At 35.6% G+C, this 19,624-nt stretch overlaps 1 protein-coding gene across 1 annotated transcript in view; it reads right to left on the reverse strand.

The window, feature by feature from the left end:
- LOC140140113 (transient receptor potential cation channel subfamily A member 1-like) overlaps window positions 1–18,622 on the reverse strand; it is a 61,183-nt gene extending 42,561 nt beyond the window's left edge. The window contains exon 1 of the mRNA XM_072161942.1: window positions 18,385–18,622. Coding sequence (XP_072018043.1) covers window positions 18,385–18,555 — 171 coding nt within the window. The 5' untranslated portion in view covers window positions 18,556–18,622. The remainder of the gene's footprint in view (window positions 1–18,384) is intronic.
- Window positions 18,623–19,624: the final 1,002 nt, after the last annotated feature.

Here is a 19,624-nt window from a genome sequence, read left to right on the forward strand (position 1 = left end):
AAATTTAAATAGTATGTGATAGCTGATATATTCCTCAACCATATCGATTATTTAGTTGTGTTTGGTTTGTGCGTTAAAGTACCCAACAATTCAGTTTCCGACGATATAATTCATTCAGGGACACCCTGTACTTTGCAAATGTGTACAAACATTACAGAAACCCGTGTAGATGTTTAAATAAAGAGGTGGGATGATCGAACAATTTGCAGCGCATCACGTGTCAAGGTGGAGTGAAATCTCCTTGATTTATGTCTTCTTAATTAAATCTAGAATCGTTTACGCATCCCTTGGCGTTAATTTAAGAACAAAGGCGTGAAGATAACGTTTTCAAGTTTCTAATGAAAAAGGTTTGGAAAGGTTAACGCGCAATGATATATCGTCAGCCTGCTACGCTTATTGCCCATGTCATTTTTTTAAATAATTTTGAGAACAAAGTACAAAAACAAATGATAATGATACAAACGAAAGGGAATAATTCGAAATAATAAGGGTGATTACGTAACTGCAGCATGCTTGAACCACATTTTGTTTTTTGTTCTCAAAATTACAAAAAATGACTAAGGCAATTAGCGTAGCAAGCTGACGATATACGTCTTCTTAGATCAATTTTATTGGACCAAATCAGACAGATACGTTGACTTATTCGTAGACCACTTGCCCACTGTGCATACTCTGTCTATTACATTAAATGCATAAAACTCTGATTTGTATAAATTAGTGTACAATTATTGATATATTTTCCCATCTGATCTTTTCGGTCACCGTACTCCACCTGTTTGCTATCTTCTCAAGTGTTTTTCTTGGGGTTTCGATATCAATAAACTGGTAGATCACACAATCAGAAATGTTTTAAGCTCTCATTATAATTATGCCAAGACATGTTTTATTTAATAACATACGTTTACTTTACTTTTACTGCCACTAATTATAGAACTTTTCATGACCATTTATTAAATACTTTAATTGCTATAAACATCATTTAATTTCGAGTTCAACTGAATGCGTTAATCATGAGTAATAATATATTTATACTCATCAAAAATCGCCTATAACAGGCACACGGATCCCTGATATTAAAAGGGTGTAGGAGGTGTCGCCAATAAATTTCTGACTACTTCGCTAGCCAAAATTGTCTTAATGTCGTGTTGTTGTTGTGCAGGTAATATATACTTTAGACAGAATGTACTAATTTATTGCATATTAAATTGTGCATATTAATTTTGAATAAAAGATATATTCACAAAATAGAGGTACACGTTATATAATTGAAGACCTGGGCGCAAGAAGACCGTAAGTCCACTTGGCCCCTCAACATGTAAACATTAAAGTTGCGTATAGTTTCGTATAGTTTGGTAATGTTTTATACATGTTCAGGGGCCAAAACAAATCTTTCACAACCTTTCATGATGTTTTCACCCTGGAACGTGTATTAAACATTATAAAACCCAAAGAAACTATACGTAACTTTAGTGTATACATGTTGAGGGGCCAAGTGGACTTACGGTCTTCTTGCGCTCAGGTCTTCAATTTGATTAACCTGTTTATTAGCACAACAAATCAGGCATTTGAATATTATTTTCCCAGATACTAACAAAAAATACTTGCAAAAAATACTGGTACAAAATTGTTTATTATGTATCAATTAGATTTTAGAGCTTTTTTGTAACGCGGTGCATACAGCTGCTATTATGTGGACTAGAACATAAGCGATGACTAGCTCTAAAGATTGAAATAGTGTTAGTTACATTATACAAACCTAAATGTTTGATGAAAAACGACCTTGAATAGAATTTAAAATCAAATATAAATCCACACAGTAAACTGCAAAAAAAATGTTACTCAACATTGAGTAAAAAGGTAACAACTCAACAGTTGAGTAAAAAATTACTCAACATTGTGCTCATATAGGTCACAACTCAACAAATGAGTAAACAAGTATTTTTTTTACTCAACTGTTGAGTTGTGACATTTTTACTCAATGTTGAGTGAAATGTTTTTTGCAGTGTAAGGAGTTAATCAACTTCATACGACAAAATAAACGTTTATTTGTGAAAGTTGGTTCATGTGTGTCTTATTTCACTGTTCTATAATAACAACGTTTCCTGGATAAATCTAACCTTCTAAATACCAAACAAAAGTGCGGCTCAAGTTCTTTGTTATACCTTTAATTGGCAGTACAAACTTTCAACAATATGTTTGTAGGGTAACACGGTTATGTGTTTTTTATTCATATCAGTATTTACGTATCGCATAATACTATGACAACCTATAACTACTGTATAAAGAATCCGATGCCTTCACCTTGTGTTCAGTGATCAAAAATAACGTTCGACATTGGTCAGTCAAGTCAGAATAATCAGTCTGATAATTGGAAACCTCATAAGTTCAATTATATATTTGTTATTCACCCATTTTATTTATTAAATGCATATTTTATTAAAAACAAGAAGTATTTCTATTTAAATTCAGTCCAGTGGACAATTGTTTACCGTAAAATGATAAAGCATTTGTTAATACTAGCCTTTTCAAATTAGAGCAAAAATGTAGGAAGAGCCCATGGAAAAAAAAGGGATCGACCTACCGACCCGCCAATTTTAGGGGGCATATCACTCAAAGAACATTACCATCTTATACAGGGTGTCCCAGAATGATTTATACCGTGTTTGAACAAAATATCAAAAATATATAGTCAACAGTGTATCTAATTTTAATAAGTGCAATACAATGCCACACATGTCTCCTACTTATTCTGTGACTTTCATGGAAATAGCTTGATTCGTTTTGGCGTGATATTGCAATTACTGAAAATGGACGAAAACTGCATGTGTGTAATTTACAGTGCAAAGGCATCATAACACATGGACCCTTTATCACCATCGTCCAGCCGCACTGTGCAATATATTGGAGAAATCCTACATTCTTTGATAGGAAATTTGACACATATGCTTACAATGCTAAATAATTCTTGATATGGGATTAAGTGAAACATTTCAATATGACATCAGATATTTAGGTTGTGATTTATATGATTTTTACCACAATTTTTACCCAAAAATGTCATTATTACAGAGGATATAACTTCCTCAAGGATCCTCCGCAGTAAATGTTAATCTTCTTCTTTACCTAGCTGTGGGTTTGCCCATACTGTGAAAATAAATGCATGCTGTGACACTAAAGACGACCCTTCTCTATAATTTTATGAAAAATCCATCTCTGCCGGCATTTCAAATGATGAAACTCACACACCTCAATAATTGTCTTCAAAACTGCCCCCAAAGAAAGAATAGTTTAAGGTCACTCAAGCGTAGCAAATCCTTTATTCCATACAATGATAGCTTTGAAACATTCGAAATAAACGATAGATATCGACTATTTAATAGAAGTAAGAACAGGACACAGCAATATACTGCACAACATTACATTGCTGAACGGTTAGTATTTTTAAAATAGGTTGCTTTGTCAAAACTTGGAATTCACCATTTTTACGCAATCCTCTCTAACTTCTACTAGAAACGTTCAATTTTTAAAATCTAAAAAATCTGAGAAAGCTAAATATATGTAGAACTTAAAATGCAAAACAATATGACCAATAAAAATGCCGATCATACCTAAAAAATTCCATCTTTTCGGTACAAATCATTCTGGGACACTCTGTATAGTACGTAATGCGAAATCGAAAGGATATTGGGTAAATAATCAACTTAGAGATTGTCGAATATCTTCCTTTTCAGCCATGTTGCAATACTGTTGTGTAGTATATGTATACATAGAGGTTAGCAGCTTTATAAATAATGACGGTTTCTGGGATTTTGTCAAACTTTGCTAATTTCTGATTCAGTATTCAATAAATATTATTATATAATATGAAGCTTCCATCTATACCACTCATTTTTAGTACTGAATGACGTTTAAATCAAACTGTTCAGTATTTTTACAAAACCGTTCAATATATCTTGATACCCGCACGCTCATCACAATACCCAGAATGCACGCATCACATAAACGCAGTATTCACGTAGAGCGTTCACAAACAGTGATTGAGACTAATTTTGGTACTGCACGATTCCCTCTGATGTGCAGCAAGTCATGTTGTCCTGCGAAGCACATAAGCAGCACAAAACTGCAGCTAAAATACGGCGATTTCATCGGGTATAATCTGAGTTAATCAGGTCAGTATCTTAATATTGACGGTACACAGAGAACATGGTTACTCGTTTCACGGCGGTATTGCAGTAGTTAGGCCTACAACATTTTCACGGTAAGCTTACTCAATTGTCTGCGTGGTACGTGCGTGTGCATTCAATCAACACAATAACAAGGCCGCCTAGCCTTGACTAGGCCTAACCTATGTGTATGCCTAGGCCTGTGTCTATAAACAGCATTGTGTTTCTGATGCATGAATGTTTTCATTTATGAGTTTCAGTCAGCTTCATATTATATAATAATAATAATATTTTCTTGAACAAATTCATCAGGACTGTTCATAGTAGAATTGTTAGTTGTGATTTCTTACGACTAGTCCAATAAAATATCCACTTACTTGCAGACGTTTCGGAAACTGTCAGTTTCCTTTATCGATGCTATTGATGTAATGACGATCTGTATACAGCTGGTGTTGACTGCTGCTTAGCAACTGAGTTGCCAGTTGCTTTCTTGTCAGTTGTCCTTGCTACGGAGCTTGCATGTAAGAACCTACCGTATGCGGATGCAGTTCAACTGAGATCCAAAGTAGCTAGCACGTTGAGATCATCGAAACCTCCGAAATCAAACGTGAGTAATGATGAAAGAAAGGCCATTAATGTGCTTAAGAAAGAGGACTCAATAGTTATTTTACCTGCTGATAAGGGGAAAGCTACGGTTGTTTTGGACAAGCAGGAATACAATGAGAAGGTTGACAAAATGCTTAGTGATACCAAAACGTATGAGCAATTATCTGCTGATCCTACTCCTAAATATAAGAGGAAGTTAGTGTCTATTTTATCCAGACTGTCAGATGAGGAGAAAATTACTAAAGCTAAATACAAACAGCTGTATCCTACTGCTGAGAACGTTCCTCGTTTGTATTGCACGCCTAAGATCCACAAACCTAATGCGCCTCTTAGACCAATTGTTGACTACACTTCCACTATAGGTTACGAGACATCTAAATGGCTTGCGGACATTCTGGCCCCTATGGTAGGGAATTCAGAACACCATGTGGTTAACTCCAAGCAGTTAGCAGAGGAGATGGTAGAAGTGGTTATTGAGGAAGGGGATATCCTGAACTCACATGACGTGGTCTCGCTGTTCACGTGTACACCTGTCAACAAAGTACTTGACATTGTGAAAGAAAGACTGCAGAAGGGAAGTTGGCTTAAAGAATACAACAAGTCCTACGGTTACAATCTGGCAACAGAAGACGTGGTGGAGTTACTTGATTTTATTTTGTCTACAACATACTTTACCTTTCGTGGGGACATATTCAGACAGCGCTTCGGAGCAGCCATGGGCAGTCCAGTGTCACCGTTGGCAGCTAACATCTTCATGGAACACCTGGAAGGGACTGCGATTGCTACGGCGCCTATGGAATGCAAACCGAAGCTGTGGAAAAGGTATGTCGATGATATCTTGGAAATTGTAGCTAAAGATGAAGTTAACGCCCTCACCGACCACCTCAACCAAGTGGACGACACAGATTCAATCAAGTTTACCTATGAAGAGGAGAAGGATGGTAAGATCCCGTTTTAGACGCCTTGATTGTTCGACGAGATGACGGATCGATTAAATTACTGGTGTATCGGAAGGCAACACACACCGACCAATACTTGAACTTTAGGTCGCATCACCCTCTACACCATAAATTAGGGGTCGTCCGCACACTCATGGACAGAAAGAAGAGAATTGTCACCGAAGATGAGGATAAAGAAAGAGAGGACGATCACATCAAAGGCGCGCTTCAGAAATGTGGCTACCCGGATTGGAGCATCAAGAAGGTGAAAGATCAGATGGCAAAACCAAAGTCAAAGAAAGAGAGAAAGAAGAAAGACGATTCGAACAAGTCTAAAGGGTTGGTAGTTGTTCCTTATGTGGAAGGTGTGTCCGAGCGCATTTCTAGGGTTTTCAAAACATATAACATCGCCACGGCAATGAAACCTCATTGCACACTTCGCAATCTCTTAGTACATCCAAAAGACAAGCGGGAACCCCATAATTCTACCGATGTGATATATTCCATTCCTTGCAAAAACTGTAATTCGGCTTACATCGGGGAGACAGGCAGGAAATTTGGAAAAAGACTTGACGAACATAAAACTGAGGCTGAGAAAATCGGAGACAACATCAAAACAAGAGCAACGAGAAAGGCATCACAGTCTGTCATCCACAAGTCGGCTATTACAGACCATGTGGTTGAAAACAATCATGTAATCGATTGGGATGAGGCTAAGATCGTGGGCAAAGAGAGCAACAGATATAAAAGGTGGATCAAAGAGGCAATTACCATCAGAAAGCGGGCCAACACCATGAACAGAGACGAGGGGCAATACAACTTGAGTCACGTTTTTGACGATCTGATAACTGACAAGAAAGCAACTGGCAACTCAGTTGCTAAGCAGCAGTCAACATCAGCTGTATACAGATCGTCATTACATCAATAGCATCGATAAAGGAAACTGACAGTTTCCGAAACGTCTGCAAGTAAGTGGATATTTTATTGGACTAGTCGTAAGAAATCACAACTAACAATAATAATATTGGATGGCTTTATTTCGGGTTGTATGAGAATATACTGCACTTGCCATGAATGATATTCAACTCGCCGTACCGGCTCGTTGAATATCATTAATGGCGCGTGCAGTATATTCTCATACAACCCTCAATGCCATCCAATATTATATAATTCTTTTGGCGATCGGTGATTAATATTTGACCAATGATATGGCATGATTCTTCCTTTTTTGCCTTCTTAAGGTTGGTCTGAACCCGGGAATTATGGAATCTTTCGGGCCTCATAACTGCTAAATTGTTGGTGTAAAGTATATAAAAGTATACATATTTAGAATGGCAAAGACTTGATAAGTTCATCTGTGAGATCAAATTTGGCCCAAAATCAAAGAAACGTTATTTTTGGGATTTTGGGCCAAAAATGGCATTTTGGTCCAAATTTGACCTCACAGATGAACTTATCAAGTCTTTGCCATTCTAAATATGTATACTTTTATATACTTTAGACAACAATTTAGCAGTTATGAGGCCCGAAAGTTTCCATAATTCCAGGGTTCAGACCAACCTTAATTAAATCTTTAATCGTGTATGTCTCCCTTGACGTCCACTTAAGAACAGAGGCGCAATTATAACGTTTTCGAGTTATTAATGGATAATGTCTGCAAAGGTTGACATTGATGATATTAACGTATTCTTAGAATCCTTTTCCTTTGACCCAATGAGACAGAGACGGATCCAGGATATTAAAAAGTGTATGATAGGGGTCGCTGAAAATATATTATTTACAGAAAATTGTTACTTTGAATTTACTCAACTTTGATATTAAAGTGAAATAAACTCCACATTTTGGATTAATGAAATACATATTCTCCGTGGCTCAAAATGAAGGCGCACGTAATATAACATACATGTAATTAACCTATATATTAGCACAAAACAGATGATTGAATATTAATAATAAAATTATTTCAAAACAGTCTGGGGCTAAACTGATTATTATGTACTTATTAGATTGGCGCGCTTTATTTATCATGGTGCATAAAACTGCTGCGTTCTGAAGACTGAAATGGTGTTAGTTGAATTATACAATTGCTAGCAATATGGCACACCTTTATACAATAAAACAATCGACGAGAATAGACTCTGAATAACATTATTTTGTTATAACATAATTATAACCCAATACCAATACATCTTTCTTTGTCAGTTTTATATCGACAAAATGACCGTTTCTTGGTGTGAGAAATTATTAATTGCTAAATTTGTGTCTTATTTTCCTCCTCTTATTTAGTAATAGAATTTCATCTCTTAATTTAACCATAGTTTATTAATAGTTTTCAGTGTTTATTTGATTTTATGCCAAGTATATCTAGGTTTTAACAACTAGAATCTAGGAGGTAAGGCTGACAAGTGACCTGGTGGGGTCGTCGTAGATAGCTGGTCAGGGCATTTTTATAGGACAGGTAACCAACAATAATGCTTATTCGGATCCGACTGTAACGAGATCTTTTATCATGGTCATCTACACCGCCTATATCAGATGGGAGCCACGGGGAGAGCAGATAAGATTTTATTTTGGTCCTGCGGGAAGATAAACTGGGACCGAGACCTCGACGCTGTTTCATCAAGTAATAGTGATGTACATAGAACCAGATAAATATGGGACCTGGGTGCGAAGTGTTTATCATGCATGGGTGAAACTCAACCGCCTGCGAACAGGAGTAGGTCGCTTCAGGGCCAGTATGCAATAGCATATAGATGGGGCCTCACCCAAAGCCCACTTTGTGAGTGCGGAAAGGAAGAGCAGACCACATCATCAAAGCTTGTCACCTTCATCGAATGGAGCCAAGGGACTCTCTGAAGTTGATGTTTCCACAAGAGACTGGCTGCTCAACAGCAAACTTGAGATCTGAATCTCCCTCGTTAGCAGCATACGAAAGAAGAAGAAGAAGATCATGTTTATGATGAAATTGAAATCGCACCCTCTCTTATGGTGTTTTGCCCCAAACGGCTGATATAAATTCAGCCACTCGTTGTATCAAAATATTGTCCTGTCCAGTTATTGAAAATGCAAGAAACGTTTTCTTAATTATTTTCTCTCCGATTATTTTACACAATCCATGACAATGTAATTGATTCACGTAAGTAGCTGCACGTTGACGCCCAAGTATTTGCTTTTGACTGACTAATTGCAATATCTTCTAATGGTTGCTAAGTGCATGGATTCGGTTGTTATATAAACAAAGTTAAAACTGGAAAGACACACAAATTAATCCACCACTGTAGTCAGCAGTTTCATTTAAGTACATTGCTTATCATCACCTTGCGGATTTAATTTACCGGACAAAACTTAAAACGCTAAATTATTACCAACAATTTCTATATCACGGTTGATGTTTTAGAATGACCATTGACATTAGTTTACATTAAGTTTGCCTGAAAGCTGGCTCCCATATCCAGAAATATATCGAAAATTCTTATTATGGTAGAATTATTTAAAGTTTTAAAAAAACGAGGATATAATTATATAGTGCGCTATGCACAAACATAAACTCACATATCTCAGCACACTTTACTTTAAACTTTTGATCTATGTACAAACTATATTTATAATTGTAATGTAGAATAGGTGATGAAAATGGGATTATTATAAATCAACTTTTTAGACTGATAAATCATATATGATACGATCAAAAATAACATACAAACGCCGGAATTCTGAATTGTAAAAGAATTGAAAAATCAAGACAGAATATAAAGCACAGAGAAGAAAGAAGCATTGATGAAGACAGGTTGTGGTGTTAACAACTAATAAGGATACGTCGCACACTTTGCTCAAGTATAAAGATATAAAATATCACGGATCTATAATAAGCAGCCTAAAATAAGAGAGAAACATGTCTCATAAGTCAAAATACAAGATACCCTTTCCACAGCCAGGTGCACCATGCATTATAAATCATCCTGCACATTATTGTCAGAACAGAACGTGCTGTAACCATTACCGTTTTTGCCAATATTTGCAGTAAAGCGTGATTTGATTATCACACTTTAGTTGAATTTATACTCCATCGCTGAACGAAGAGCGATTGGAATTTGACCAATGAGGCGCTTTTCCCAACGCAAAAAAACACCGCTCTAGCTCATTTGCTAAAAGCTAATCGCTATCGCTCAGCGATGTATAGTATAAATTCAGCTTTAGTATCTCACACATGCTCCTCTACATGGACACGGTTCGTTAATCCCAATATGGCGGTACATTCATAGAATGAACTTGAGGTTAAATTTTGATCTATCATTATTGAATATAGGTATTGAACTGTGCCATTTGAGGTGAGATACTTTTAAATAATAGTGCCGACATTAGACAAGATAGTTCAAAAATGGATCGTGCTTCAATGATAATGAAAAGCGCGTGATGTATACACACAAATCAACCAAAATGGTTTTGCCTCGTACCATTCTACGTCATAATTGTATAGTGATCATTTTCCCATTAACATAAATGACAAGACAACAGAAATTTGCATGGCGCCATAATATCAAACTAACGATGAAGTAAAATTAACACATACGGTTTTTTGTTCCTGATATTACCTAAGCAATGTAAAAATGACGGGTCTGTGTCAGCAATACAGCGGTATTATCATAGCTTTTAAGTGGGAGCTTTTAAACAACTTACCCTTTTCAACGTCCCAAATGATATACCTTTAGAGGAGTCATGCATTGGTAAAAAATAATGTTGATGAAATCATGACATAGCGGATTTATTTCAGACAACTTGAAAGCTCAACATTATCCCGAGTAAAGTATCATTACAAAAAATGTATGTAAAATGGCTGCGGTAAAATGGCTGCGGTTACCTTTTATTATTAGAACTGACCGCTAAATCATTACCAACACTTTTTATATCACGGGTGGTGTATTAGAATGACCACTGACATTAGTTTACAATAAGTTTGCCTAGAACCTGGCTTCCAAGTCCAGAGATATATCGAAAACATTTATTTTGGTAGAAGTATGTAAAGCGAGGAGATATAATAGTGCGCAATGCTCAAGCATAAACTCGTAAATCTCAGCACACTTTACTTTAAACATTTGGTCTATGTATATACAAACTATGATTACAGAATATTGTAGACTAGGTGTTGAAAATGGGATCAGTATAAATCAACTTTGTAGACTAATTATACAATCAAAATACAAACGCCGACATTCTAAAATCAGGACAGAATGTAAAGCACAGAGAAGAAAAAACATTGATTAAGAAAGGATGTGGTGTCAACAACTAATAACAATACGTCGCACACTTTGTTTAAGTATAAAGAGAAACAATATCACGGATCTATAATAAGCAGCCTTAAAATAAGAAAGAAACATGTCTCATAAGTCAAGATACAAGATACCCTTTCCACAGCCAGGTGCACCATACATTATAAATCATCGTGCAAATTATTGTCAGAACAGAACGTGCTGTAACCATTACCGATTTTGCCAATATTTGCGGTAAAGCGTGATTTGATTATCACACTTAAGTTGAATTTATATTCCATCGCTGAACGAAGAGCGATTGATATCTGACCAATGATGTGGCGTGCTTTTTCAAACAAAAAGCAATCTTCCTCATTTGTTAGAAACTAATCGTTATCGCTCAGCGATGTATAGTATAAATTCAGCAGAAGTATCTCAAACATGGTCATCTACATGGACAAAGTTCGTTAACCCCCATTATGGCTGTACATTTATAGAATGACATGAGGTCAATTTTTGATCTATCATTATTGAATATAGTACTGAACTGTGCCATTTGAGGTGAGATACTTTTGACTAATAGTGCCGACATTAGACAAGAGGAGAATAGTTCAAAAATGGATCGTGCTTATTGGTGATGAAAATGAAAAGCGCGTGATGTATTCACACACATTAATCAAAGTGGTTTTGCCTCGTACCAAGGTACGTCATAATTGTATAGTGATCATTTTCCCACTAACATAAATGACAAGACAACGGTAATTTTATACATGGCGCCATATTATCAGAATAATGATGAGGTAAAATTAACTCATAAATTACTTTTTCCTGATATTACCTAAGCAATGTAAAATGGTGGGCCTACGTCAGCAACGCAACGGTATTATTATAGTTTCTTGTGGGGGAGCTTTCAAAACAACTTATCCTGTTCAACTTCCCAAAAGATATAATTTTAGAGGAGTTATACATTAGTAACTACTAAAATCCACGTAGCATTTTTAATAAATATTATGAATTATTATATTTAGAGCATCATATTGAAATTTTGTCAAACGTTGCTGATATCTAATACTTAGTTTTATAAAATATTACTTCGTGTTGCAATGACATACTGGTTGAACTAGCGATCATCGACTAATATGTGATGCGATCAAGCAAAATCAGTCGGAACTCGCAAATATTGATTTTGAGATATAGCCAACCAAAGGAAATATTTCCTTTTGTTTCCTCTTGTTTTGGAAACTCTTTAATTGCTCATATCCTTGGAACTGGTTGTTCAATTTCAATGGGGCTTTCTGCAAAATCCAGCTTTGTAAATGCTTTTTTCTATCCTATAAAAAACTGAAAATTAAATTTTTCCGAGTTCCGACTGATTTTGCTTGATCGCATCACATATTTGACAAATAATCTAGAGGTACGTATAGCCTGACTCTTCTTGAGAAAAGAATGACCCAGTTGATTCGTATATCACATGTCGTAAACACATATCACCCGTGGTATCATCAACTGACATTTCGGCAATTGAAAGGAACACCGCGTAAGATTTAGAGAATAAAGGTATTGGTTTTAGCCACTGGAATGCATCTATCGTCTCATATAACACGGGCGACATCATTATTTTAAGTAAAAGAACGAGGTGAAGCCTAGACTTCTCCGTAGTCCACTTGCTAATTGTGCACTACTCTGGCTATTACATTTAAGCTTAAAACTCTGATTTAATTAATGAGTGCACAATTGATAGATTTTCACAACTGATCTTTTCAGTCACCGTACGCCCTCTGTTTGTTAGCTTCCCAAGTAGACTACTGACTTTGCCTTGAGAGTTAGGCCAATTTCTGGCCTAACTAAAATTGGTGATGATGTAATGCATCTTTAAAAATGAATCTGGCTTGTGATTGGTCGCCCAGATCTCGTTATTGTTTAAATCCTCCCGACGCGTACTGGTACCATTATAACTATACATGGTACACAACTATCTAGGGAATGCGGCGCTTTTGTGCTGGTGGATGAACGTATGCATCTAGCGCGTATTGTATCACCATGCTTAGTCTTGTGGTTAGATTTTATTGATAAACAAGTATGATTGACAGTGTGTGAGTCCCGGGGTAAAGTTCTGCTTAAAAGTGAAAGTCCATAGTCGGTTTTTCGGATAATATAGGCCTAGTATTTTGATGTAGGCCTCCTAAATATCAGTATAATTTCGAGTTCAACTGAATGCGTTCATCATGATTAATAACATTTTTATTTATCAAAAATCGACTATGGCATAGTCTAGGTGAAGCCGAGCTGTTTTACGCCAAAAATAATGATGTATCCCGTGTTATATGAGACGATAGATACACGACAGCGGCTAAAAACAGTACCTTTATTCTCATTCATAAACACTTCAATTCAAATAAAATAAGTATTACAAATTTTAATCAAATTAAATCCTACATTTTACAAGGAACTACCTAGGGCTTAATATCGATCAGTCCCGTTGTTGCTATGCTCCTCCGATTGGTTCAAATAGCGAGTACGAGTATCGCGTTGATGTGTAGGCGCTGACCCGTGTGATATCGTGTCATATCACACGGGTAAGAACCAATAAGATTGCAGGAACGTTCTCAGGTGTTTAAGAATGTAAGATGTAAACACAAACCAGTTAATATAAATTAGTGACTCGAACAAATCTTCCCCTAAAGCCTCAATGCACGATATCCTTCAAATTTTAAATTTATTATTATATACTCAAAATGCTGAAATAATGCTAGTAATAATTATCGCAAGGGTTTCTGTCCATTTTGAGCTGAAATAACAAGGTAACGTGAAAGAAAACCCTGCTGCTTATTTTGGCCGTTTAACATGCAGTACTATAGGAGGACATAATGTCATAACTCCTTGAATTATGACATTATGTCGATCTTTGCTCTGTTGACCAACAAACACAATAAATTTGGCTGATTCGATTAAGGTGCAAGTTGGGATATGTGCAAACATTGAAAATACACCAAAAAATCATGTTTGAAAAATTAACCAATTTCATATTTTAAGATCGTACATTATGGCTTTAACTGTAAATATTTAAGGAGCCTGATCTCTATACATACAAAAAATTACCATATTGTTTGTGATAGATGTCCACTTCTAATAAACTCCCTTCGTCGTCACAATCGCTTAAACTGCTATCCAGTTCATTTCCAAATTACAGTGCAACTTTCATTTTAAGAAGGAAGTAAGCCACATTCTTGCATAAAAATACACTTACATATGTAATTTCGTAGAATTTATAGATAGCATGTTATTTAAAAAAAAAAACCATTGCATTCCATATCGTATTTAAGTCCGGAAACAAAACGGAATTCGTACTTTGCGATTTTCATCCGGATTTCTAAGCTTTAAAAAATATGCCTTTTATAAACAACCCTTTTGGAAAACTAAACACCCGTGCGTTTATTACAAGCAATACCGATTCTCCTCATAAGACCCAGGTCAATATTCCTATTTTGGGTCCTTTAAGGGATCTAGAATGAGCGTTTATGGCGTTTCGACAGTATTTTTTGTGGGACATGAGAGCACCTCAGACGTATCGAATTGCATTCTGAATACGAAGCATGTCTTTCTGATATCAAATAATTTTCATTTTTGAAATTCACGATATAATACAAATGTTATGACAAATTATTAAAATTTTATATTTTCAAATTTTTGATATATAACAGTCCTCGAAATAAATTTTATAAATCTAATGATATATTCTTAAAGTGTATGTAGCTGGGAGGAAAAGCCGACGATCAATTGAAAATTTTGACCTTTCATATTGAAGATATGGATTTTTTCCCAAAAGATCTATTTTTTTTTTGGTGTTTTGGGAAAAAATCCATAACTTCAATACAAAAGGTCAAAATTTTCAATTGATCGTCGGCTTTTCATCCCACCTACATACACTTTAAGTATAAATCATCAGATTTATAAAGTTTCCTTCAAGTACTGTTAAATATCAAAAATATCAATTTTAATGATTTGCCATAAAATGTGTATTACATTGCGAATTTCAAAAATGAAAATTATTTGATATCAGAAGGACATTCTTCGTATTCAGAATGCAATTCGATATGTCTGATGTGCTCTAATGTCCCACAATAAATACTGTCCAAACGTTCATACCCCACCCCTTAATATCTCAAAATTTCATGAAGGTATGACCCCCGAGTGGTGTAAAATGAAAGAGAAACAAAGTAAAGAATATGATTAAAAAAAATTCTTACCGTAGTTGACACTCCTCAAAAAACTATTGTTAATTTTCATATTGGGGGTCCTTTTGATATCTTGAAATCCCAAGAAGGTATGACCCCCTGAGTAGTGTCAAATGAAAGAGAAAATATAGTAACTTAATAATTTTCCCACCGGGGTGACACTTCGTATAAGACGCGGGTCAATATTCCTATTTTTGGTCCTTATCATATCTAGATATCCCAATAAGGTATAACCCCCCGGGAGGGACATATACCACAATATGCTGCTGAAGCCCCATGGTTCATCTAAAGTCTGCAAAAAAAGTAACTCAGCTGTTATATATACGCCTATAGATTCAGAACTAATAATTGTTTTCACAATATTTAAACATAGAGAGAAGGATGATTTATTTACACGCATTTTGATACCCCATTCATCAAATGTCGTTGAATATTAACAACACAGTAGTGTTAGTACAGAAAAATACCCGAATTTAAAAGTTGCAGTTTACAGCGATCAATGGTTATAATGCCAGCACAAAGCCCGCCATTATCTCCGCGCTTACTTCAAATCAATACAAATAACTGCAACTTTTAAATTGGGGTATTTTTCTTTCAAAACACTGCTGTATTGTCAATATTGAACAAAATTGGACAAATGTGGTATCAAAATGTGCGTACATAAATCATCCTTCTTTTTATGTTAAAATATTGTGAAAACTATTATTAGTTCTGAATCTATAGGCGTATATATAACAGCTGAGTTACTTTTTGTGCAGACTTTATGATGCGGTAACCGCCCTAGTGTTATTATAATCATGTAGCAAACTTATGCATTGTAAATAACCTTATGTTTGCCATTAGAAAGCAATCAAGATGGCCTTGGCGATGTGTAAGCACGTCGTTTTCAATTAAAAATCCAAAGATACGTTTCATAACAAAAGGAAATTATACGAAACATTCCTTTTTACTCTTTCTACAAAAACAATTGTGTAGCGCTTGCAAAATACTTATAAAACACAATGAAACTCATTAAGGAGAGTTGGAGGGGGTGTACGGGTACTGCTGTTTTGGTCCAATTTGTGCAAAATCGGGAATAGCTAATATGCATGCCCAAAGAGAGCTATCAAACTAATATACATCAATAAACTTTCATGTGTTTATCCTCGTAGTGTATTTGAAAGCAATCTTGGTGGTTATTTTGTGTCTGCTGTTGATACGTTTTCTGAAGAAAAAAAAGCTTTAAAACTACTGAAGAGAACATTAAATTAAATTATTGTTTAAATTACATTTTTAGTTCCTTTTCATGATTCCAGTCTCAGCAGTGCCTCTCTTTAGGATATCCAGTGGATAATTACGTCTGAAGACACAGAGATAAGCCCATCTATATAAAGCGCTTCTGAGGTCATGTTGTTCAGTGCTTGAATGACGTTCACCACTGCTTCAGGAATGCCATAATGAAGTAACATGAAGAACATAACGGTCCTATTAACGAAGGCCTTATTAAAGTCGAGGAAAGTGACGTTTAAAATGACCAATTTCTAATGATTTGTTGTATTCAATATTTATGTGTATTGGAATAATATACTAGTTTAACTAGCAATCATCAGCGACTAGTATTTTACCAATGAACCAGCTTGATTCTAATATTAATCACTTGTTGGTAAAGAATGTGGTATTATCGACCTACATTTCGTCTATTGAGGAGAAAATCGTGTAAGAAGTAAACACACATCAATTATGATTCATAACATCGACAATAACCAAAAATTCGACGACACTGTGGACATGTTATCTATTTCTCTAATCGGTATTGCTCGTTATTTCCTGTCTGAAAGTGATAGAAATTATTCAGGTTCTTTAAGTTTGATATCACAATAAGCTATTTTGTATTGTGCACCACGTAGCAAATTTTAACACAGTAATTGCCATTTAAGGGTATAATGCAAATGGCACTAGCGATGTGTTGTTTACAAAACTTTAAAGCATGTCGTTTCGTAACTAAATGAAAGAATACACGTAGCCTTGACCTTTAATATATATTCTTCCAAAACATTTTGTAGCGCAAAGTACGCAGTCGTTACTCCCATGGTTACTCGCAAAACACAAATTTATTAAAGGGCAGTTGTATTTTGATTTTGTTTCACTTGAAAAAAAACATTACACAAGAGATTTTACGCTATTACCTATAATCGGAAGGATTTTGTGAGCACGATAATTTTAACGTATGTGAAAAGTAATAATTTATACTTCAAGGTAACGAAAGAAAACCCATACTTATGGAGCTCGTGTATTAATAGTTATGCTGGGAATTTTGTTAGAAAGTTTGTATTCGGAAAGAGGAAATGAATTTACGAACAACTAACAAAGTAAAACCTCTTCCAAGGTAATAGCAATATACCGTACAATTAATGAAGATAACAAACAACAACAACTAAATGGAAGTGGCTAATATTAAAGAACTTATACAAATATTGAATTGTATGCTGAAACACGAACTCGAATATTGTGCAAAGCATCCACAATTCCATCCTTTCCCGATGAAGAACCAATAACAAACAGCAGTATTGATTATAGTTAAGAATTCTATGAATTGATCAGTACGTGATCACATTTCAAAGTACAAAATGTGGACAATACTGATCAGATCAATTAAATGACATTGGAAATACCAACCAATCATGAGTAAGTTGAACTCACTTCCGCGTCGCGCATTGTACGCGAGCGGTCGTCATGATGTACGTGTTCTTTTAAATGAAATTCGTACTGTAGAAGAGCACATAGTGGTGACTATTACGTAACCGTCACCAGGACAAAATAACGTCAAGTCAAGTAATTTCAGCGTCCAGATGTAATTAGAGCATTGAATCTGAAGCTTAATCTATATGTGTTTGACCGTGTAAAGTGGCACACGATTCATAACATCGTGGATTGATATAGAATGCCATGTACGCTGTTGAACTCAGTCCCTATACGTGTACTTTGTGTAAAGCGTGACTGGAGCGCGCTTATGTGAACTAAGGCGAATGTTTTTTATACTTGATCGCTTTTGTCAAGAAGCGAAACTCACGCATGCTCTATTTCAAATTATGGCGTCGTTTGTGTACACTGAGCGTGCGCACCTATACCATCCTCTCTTTTCGCGCTCTAAATATAATTGAATTTTAAAATCTATAAAGAATCTATAAGTATTATACGGTTTATATTATGTACCTACCCTGTGACATGTACGATCACATAATTCTGCCGCTTCCTCTATAGTGTGTGGAACGTGTAATATAGGCCGACCTGCATTCCGATTGTATATGGATCTCAACCTTACTAATTCAACGTTTCTGTAACTTTTACGACGCGTCGATCCTGACAGTCTGCGTAACACGCCAGCCATCTTGTTTTCGATCGGTCCGTTTGTATAGATTATTCCTACCACTAATTTATATTCAATCAATATGTCGTTGCAGTCCTCCCTCTATGGCTGACAAGTTGGAAATTTGAATAAGCATTTGGTGCGACACAGTTTACATTGCGCTTACTCAATGAAATGTCTCAATATGCCGTTTTCAATTTCAAGCATTCCGTTTAGCTATTAAATCAATCTTCAATCGAATTATTCAACGAAGCAATATGACGTCAAAAGTGACGTTTCTGCTGATTTTAAACATTCAATATTGCTCTCCAGCGTCATATACCATCCCCACGATGAAATCAATCAAGTACAAGTCAACAGTGGTCAAGTTCGCGCGGGAAATAGATTGTCAATTCTAACACATCGTCACAATATTCTCGGTAATTTGTAGCTTTCATGATTCAACATTCATTGACATTAACGACACGTATTTAGGTATTAGAATGTCTTTTAGAACACATTTGTACGTGTCTTCCGAGCAAATTCAAGCTTCATCAATAGGTGACTGATGAAACCAATTAGTTTGATGTCCGTCAATTCAACTTATTGCGGAAGGTTACATGTCGATATTCGAGAACACTGTAGCGTGTTTTATGGCAACTAAAATAATATCTCCCGATACAAACATTGCCAGTTCCGCGAAAGCATTACCGTTCTAGTCAAAATACGGATTTAATTACATGTGTCTCTGTGCACACGGATCCACAATATTGTTAATAACAACACATTCGTAGCGATATCAATTATGTTATAAGGTGCTTTTGAGCAAATTTACATTCGTCAGTCACGTCTGCAGAAAGAAATCTCTAGTTAAAAATGTAGCTTCACAATGACTGGAGCATTAGCTATCTTATGTTGAATAACCTTTACTCTAGAGATCAAAGTATGCAACATTATTCTCCATAATACCTATGTCAAGAATACTGGACTGACAGTATAGGCATGATTGTACTCGTTTGTAAGCAAATGTCATGTAGATCTTAAATATGCTCAAATAAATTGAAATTAAAAACAATGTAGCTGTCGATTTAATTTGCCTCACAAATGGTGG

The sequence above is a fragment of the Amphiura filiformis genome, chromosome 18 (assembly GCF_039555335.1).
Source record: "Amphiura filiformis chromosome 18, Afil_fr2py, whole genome shotgun sequence".
NCBI classification, from domain to species: domain Eukaryota; kingdom Metazoa; phylum Echinodermata; class Ophiuroidea; order Amphilepidida; family Amphiuridae; genus Amphiura; species Amphiura filiformis.